The sequence below is a fragment of the Aedes albopictus genome, chromosome 2, assembly GCF_035046485.1.
Source record: "Aedes albopictus strain Foshan chromosome 2, AalbF5, whole genome shotgun sequence".
In the NCBI taxonomy this organism is placed as follows: Eukaryota; Metazoa; Arthropoda; class Insecta; order Diptera; family Culicidae; genus Aedes; species Aedes albopictus.
In genome coordinates this window covers 305,807,040-305,814,308 of record NC_085137.1, presented here as the reverse complement: position 1 = coordinate 305,814,308, position 7,269 = coordinate 305,807,040, and the positions used below count along the sequence as shown (strand labels likewise).

Below are 7,269 nucleotides of genomic sequence, written 5' to 3'. Positions count from 1 at the left end.
CCCCAAAATATCCTCTGCGATCTACCTTGGAAACAGTATGCACTCTGCTCCCCATAACCCATTCCTTGTCCTCTTCCCCACTAACCCCTAGATTCAACCCTTACTACTACCCCCCCCCCCCTGCCTTATTAACTCTCTAAAACAAACCTCGCATATCTGAAGGTGAGGACATTTCAGATTTCCCTCAGTTTTTTTACACGGATTCTCGAAGTAGCACGCTATTTTTTACACGGTTTCCCAAATTAACAAGGTTTTTTTACACGGTTTCGCAAATTAACACGTTTTTTACACGGTTTTTTTACACGGGACGTATCCCCCGTGTAAAAAAAAAGACCTTAGTGTATTTATGAATGAATACACTACTGAAAAAATCGTCGGCCGAAATTCATTATCACAGTCGAATTTCGCACACAACTTCGCAGCGGCTGGCATACACAAGTTCCGTTGAGTTCATCACAGGGGCGTCGGATGCACAACACGTAAACAAAATCAGTTTGATTAGTGTGAAATGTCGCTGGGAAATGATGATTCAGAGGATTCTCAAATTATCACAGTAGTCTAAACATCGACAAGAAACCCAATAATCGAAATATGTATGTACCGTCTACCCCGGTTGGTTTGAACGACCCCTCATGCAAACCAACAGTTCATTTTTAATTTGGACTTCTAGTAACCCTATCGGTATCGAAAAATACACCGATGGTAACCCTTTTTGCTGTTTTGTTTTGATTCTGCGTTCCGTTTTACCCCGTTCCATGAGGCGCTGTCCATAAACTACGTAGACTTTTTTTCGGCCATCTCAGACCCCCCCTCCCCCCTCGTAGACTTTTGTTCATACAAAATTTTTGAAATTTGTATGGAGCGTAGACTTTGGCCAGACCCCCCGTCCACCCCTAAGAGTCTACGTAGTTTATGGACAGGTCCTGAGTAGAATGACATTCGAACCATTTTTAGTTTGAACGATATGTAGATTAGCGGGGGTCAGATTAGAAAGTGTTCATATTAGATGCGGTCAAACCAACGAGGGTGGACGATACACCTTTCTTTATTATGCCAAATGACACAGACCCTTATGAACGGCCCCTCAACTCTTCCACACTTTAGTTATGGCTAGTTTCCATTTCGTGTGTATTGACTGTGCTACAAGCTGTGCTATATGATACACTGAAAAAATAAATCACATATCACATGGAAAATTTCCATTAGTTTGGCTATATAACTACACTGAAAAAAGTTTTCACATTGTTTTCATCTGATTTTCACATGGACTGTTTCCATACACGTATCCATTGAATTATATGGGAATATCACATAGATTTTGCGAAGTTCTGTGATTTTCCAATAGAAGTTATGTGGTTTCCTAATGTTTTCCATATACCGTATCGATTTCATGTGAAATTTCCAAAGAAATTTTCATCGGAAAATCCAATAACAGTTATGTAGCCAAACTAATGGAAATTTTCCATGTGATATGTGATTTATTTTTTCAGTGTATTATTGGATTTACCGATAAAAATTTCTTTAGAAATTTCACATGAAATCAATACGGTATATGGAAAACATTAGGAAATCACATAACTTCTATTGGAAAATCACATAGCTTCGCAAAATCTATGTGTTATTCCCATATAATTCAATGGATACGCGTATGGAAACAGTCCATGTGAAAATCAGATGAAAACAATGTGAAAACTTTTTCAGTGTAGGACAAGTAATGGTTACGTAAAGATTAAGCAGTTCGCAGATGACAATTTGGGGAAACGCCTGACGCTTCCGGATGCAATACGAGAATCCAGTGAATAGAGAACGAAAAGGTTTGGTCATCAACACAAAAACAAAAATAACAGAGCGAACGTTTGTATTAAATATTCTAATTTTTATTTCTCGCTTTCCTGCTACTGCATGTTCTGTTTTCGCTGCACATGACTTTAACATTTTTTGCTGGTGTGTAGGTTTTGTTAATTTTAAATATCGCCTTTTTGAAGGGTTTTTTGTTTCTGGATGACTCGGATCGCTTTCTTATGCAGGTTTGACTAATTCTAAAGTTTTTTTTGTCCTTCCATTCTCAAATGAATGATCAACAAACCAAAAAAGTAAGAGTTAGTTCACCAAAAAAGTTCAGTTGTTCTGATAAAGATTCGTTTGTTAGTACTGGTACATGCTATGAATAATGTTAATGCGAAAAAAAAACAATGACTTCAGGGTGCTTCCACTTTGTAAGTTCAGCTCAGTTCTATGCGGGTAATTTATGAAATAAGTAACCAATGTACAATGAGAAAAATAGAACGAAACAACGACAAAATGAAGGGCAAATTAAACAGTTAGGTCTTCTAAGCCTTTTTGTGTATTTGTGTCCCTAGGTCACTATTAACTTGTGATTTCTGAGACTTTTTTTGCTTTGATTTGTTTCTGCGCTTACCACTGCTTGATTTTTAACCACTTTCAATTATCATTAATAAGTGCACTTATCTAAAGAACATACCAATTCGCTTCCCTAGTTTTCGTTCCACTGTTCCCGCGCTTCCCTTGTAATATTTGTCTCCCAGCAACTTCATTTATTTTCTAAGTAGAAAAAAGTCTCCTATGATACTTAACAGAAAGTGTTGCTTATGTGGTTTTATCTTGCTGGTTTCGTGCTAAAACCACTTATCGGCGAATGTTCGTTTACTGTTTTCGCAGTGTGTTTCTGTTTTGTAGTTTTGATCAACGTTTCCGCGTTTCTTTCTAAACAATTAAACATGATTTGGCTAGTATACTGCACACATGACAGGGTTGACACGGTTCTATACCGTGTGTGTTTGTGTATTTTGTGGATGTCAACGATTTGTTTCCTGCCGATTCGGTTCTTAGTAGATGTGTTGCTTGATGTTTTGTTTGTTCTTTTTTCATTAATATTTATAATCTTCTATTTTGTTTATAGTTTGTTCCTTAAGATTCTAGCGCTAGAATGATTACACATTTAAAATTAGAGGTTTGCTTTTCCCTTCTCCTAACCTATAGATTACTAATATTATACACAGCCCTAACAATTCAAAACAAACAGAAACATTATCGATGCAAAGGATCAACGATTTGTGTTTTGTGCAGGTCCGGGCTTGCTCATTTTTTTTCAAAATTATCAATCAATAAAAGGTATTGATAAATTTGATGCTAAGCATTTACATTTACACTGGGATGCATATTTTCAATAATATGGAACCGTTCGCCTATCAGTTTTTTAGAAAAAGTATAAACTGCTGTATTATTTTATATAATCAACCTACTGTTTCAATTAAATTTCAAATCTTTGGAACCTTCTTCAATTATTTCGTAATCTGAAGCTATACAGAAAAATCATACCAAGTGCGGTCAGTACCACAAATGAGGATAATACGCTCAGCTCCAACACGAGTACAACCGCTGCCCGAGCCACAACGTCAAGATCATCATAGGAGACCTAAACGCTCAGGCACGCCAGGAGTATGTATTCAGATAACGAAAGATACGAAAATTAAGTGCCCACCAGCTGAAAAACAAAACTAACATAAACGCGAATCATCGGATTTGTCGGCTCAACGATATTGACCATTCGTAGCACCTTCTTCCAGCATAGCCTCGTTTATCGTTAGGCCGCCACGGTATGATCTACAATGACCGACTGAAGTACCTAACTAAGCTCGCCATTTCCAGGAGAAGAAACGCTACCGGATCCATCATTTCGCTTATATAAATTTGTCCCGCGATACATTTCGTACATTTAAGCTACCATGGCGACATACAGCTATTACTGAATTTCTTAAATCCCAAATTTAGTCAACATTTTTTCCTATGCCACCCAGACCTAATCGAAACTGAAAACGAAACAATTCATTGATCCACTGTATCGTACCGTAACGGGGTAAGTATAAAGATATATTCTGTGTTGCATTTATTACTTCTCATTCCCACATTCAAATGAAGATTACGTCCTGTACGAATCTAAAATGACTTTACAAAACACGAAATTTCTTGACTTACTTTACCAGGTAAACCACACAGATTGGGTTTCTCTTTTTGCCACATTTAGGATGCTTCTTTCAAAATGTATTCGAAAAAATCCAGACTTTCACTTCCCAGCCCGAATGTTTAAGTGGTTACATATTAGCAGTGCGACTTAGTGCAAAGTTTAAATTGCTACCCAAACAAAAAAAAACTAGACAAATACTATCTAACGATGTCTTCTCTTCTCATCAGTACGACTGAATCACCCCTTACAAATGTTCAGGTTCAGTAATCTAAATCAAATTTTCTTCTATCATGCGCCACACATGAATACATACCTAAATACGAAACATCTGGCCTTTGCATTTTAACACCGTTCCTAAGCACTATCAGGGTTAAGCTACATTCACTGTTCTACCACAGGCTCTATTACTACCTTCTATGTACAGACTTTTTGTTGCATTACTTTGTTAGTTACTGAATCACCTATTTACACAGTGTTTAAGATTCTGCTGACAGTCTCTACAGAATCTCTTCCGTAAAATAAACCTAGCAGGGATGGATGCTACAACATTAACACACGCGATTTATTACTACACGCACGCTTGCAGTTACTTTTGCTGTTATTTTGTGAAACATTTCCTGTTCCAGCACGGTTCCCATTTTTTTTTTTTCTAATTTTGAATGTCTAAAAATCGAACAATATTTTCTCAGCATACGCTAGCTAACCACTGCCTTACAATGCATCTACTACAGGCCGTCCACTCAATTTTGAAAATAAATTCCCTGTCCATTTGACTAAAATTAATTTCAAAATATTCAAAGATTACGCCATATTTCGCAAAAAAGATGACATATCCGTAACCGTTGTAAAGATGGCTTAATTCCAACGAGATTTGTCGGATTGTGTTACTTTTTTGGGTACTAAATTTAAATTTATTCTTAATGGAAATGAATATGCCAAAGAACTCGGGAGTTATCAAAGATCTAATCAGAAATTTGGCTAAAATCCCATAGGGAATCTTATTATTTTTCTACAAATGTACAGAAAATGTTAGTAGCTATCAGCTAAGGATCTCGAAAAGAGTTTACCGTGAACCTTTTTTGGAATCCTAGGAATATCGCCACTAATATGTCAATTACTGAAAATCTCCGAACGAGAAATATGCCACTGATTTACCTAGAAACTCAGAAGAGGTCAAGTCAGAAAACGATAAAGCATCTCAGAATGAATTCACCCAAAAATTTGAAAGGGACACACCCATAATTTAATAGCAGTAATCCACATCGCTTCATTGGCAAAAGCTACTATACCAGAAATATGATCACATATCTGTAGACGGGACTAGGATGCATGCTCAAATGCAAAACAGCAATGCATCGTTTTAAGTTTTAACAAAATTTAGATAATCGACATTCATTTTGTTATTCGTGTCTGCAAACGGACAATACTTGCTGAGAAATGTTTCCTTTCCACTAAAATGTACGATACCTAGGTACTCATACCTCCTTTAAGCTGAAAAGGCAAAAACCAAATCTTGTACCGACTTTTCGAACCCTCTAAGCAGAATACCCTCTTCGAATGAGTGCAATCAGTTATTGTACCGTTTAATTCCACCCTCTTTTGCTTATCATTTGACAGATACGCGTATTTCGACACATGTAGTCTTCCTCAGTGTCAGAATAACTCATTCACTCATTCGAAGGACAAAACCCTAATGTTAATGTTGTACAGCAAACTACCTACAACCAGAACTACAAAATTGTAGTATTGTAGCACTGACTTGGTTATTGCAAAACTTCAGTCTTGCACCTTTACAATCCACCCGGGAGTCACCAATCACTATCCAAAGTGTAAACGCAGGGGCGATTTGACCCGCATTCAACTGGGATTTCATTCTATTTGTTATCTATCTACCTAAACACAGTAAGGGTATATTTTCTGGTTTCATGTGTTTTATGCTTTTTTTCCTTTATCATGTATAAATTGGTTCTTGTTAAGTATACAAATCTAATATTTTAATACAAATTAGTGCTTAAAAAGCCTAACAACGAAAAAACAAACACTTTAATTAATTCAACTTGTTTTCCAACGCCATAAGCGATTTAATCGTTCACCGGATTGCTGTGATCAACCCGCTTATGGCGTTCAATGACATCTAGTAATCATTGCAGGAAAACCTACCATAACGTCCTTAGAGGTGCAACCAACCACTAGTCTAGGACTGATCAAAATCGTTTCAGAGCAATTTTTGAAGACCGTGTACAAAGTTTTCCTTTAGTCAAACGAACATTCGAGTTGTCTATCCCTTTCGTGTCAATATGCTCGACTATTTTCGCACGGGTCACTGTAAAACGTCCTTCGTTATTGTTATACTCTAGAGGGTAATTTACCAGGAGGAACATAAATGAGAGTATCGCTCAATCCCTTAAAAAGCAAACAATAGGATACCACTATAATAAAGATAATAATAATCGATTAACAAACTAAAACAGTTTTTCGTAAATTGATTAAGAGTTATAGACAAAACCGTTCTCCCGTACAGTAGTAGTGGTTAATCCCTTAGGTTTGATGTATTTTTTACTTTTTTTTCGTTGATCGCCTACGATTTTATCGCACTGCTGCTGTCAACGTCCGCTTGTGTCGCACACACACGAAGATCAAAAAAAAAAACACGAACGATTCAAACACGAAATCGCCACAATCGTTATCACTCGCGCACTTATTACTTAACACTAACACTATAAACTAGATAAAAACGTCCCTTTTCGTTGCGCTCTTCCTGTTCTAATGTTTATCGTTCACGCTCACACACTTCAGTTGTCCGTTTTCAATCGACTTTTGGGCGGTTTCCTCTATTTGGAGCCACCATAGTGTCCGCCAGTATTTACACTATAGCTATTTCCACTAGAACTATAATTACTATTGCCACCGGTGCTACTGCTGGTATTACTACTAATGTTTGTGTTGCTGCTACTACTTCCGCTGCCATAACCAGATCCTCCAGTTCCGGAACTGGCACCACCTCCGGTACTACCGGTGCCATGGAGGTGTGTATCAAGTCGTCTATAATACAACAAATAGGGCACCCTCGGCGATTTCGGGTGCAACACGTTGTTCTCGGATACGGGCTTAACCGTGCTGTCATCGTACCGGATCCAGCTACCATAACCAGCATGGAAAACGTCAGTAATATAATGACCCTTGGATGCTTCCTTTCCGTCGTGGTACACCACGGCAAACAGCTTATACTGCTTCTGCTTGGCAGTGTACGATTTGCCCTTCGAGGACATCAGTTCTGTAAATAA

At 37.6% G+C, this 7,269-nt stretch overlaps 1 protein-coding gene across 6 annotated transcripts in view; it reads right to left on the bottom strand.

Moving 5' to 3' along the window:
• Positions 1-1,855: 1,855 nt before the first annotated feature.
• LOC115270170 (nuclear receptor coactivator 6) overlaps positions 1,856-7,269 on the bottom strand; it is an 85,704-nt gene continuing 80,290 nt past the window's right edge. For all 6 annotated transcript variants that reach the window (XM_029879409.2, XM_029879412.2, XM_029879411.2 and 3 more), the window contains one exon: positions 1,856-7,259. In XM_029879409.2, coding sequence (XP_029735269.2) covers positions 6,817-7,259 — 443 coding nt within the window. In that variant the 3' untranslated portion in view covers positions 1,856-6,816. The remainder of the gene's footprint in view (positions 7,260-7,269) is intronic.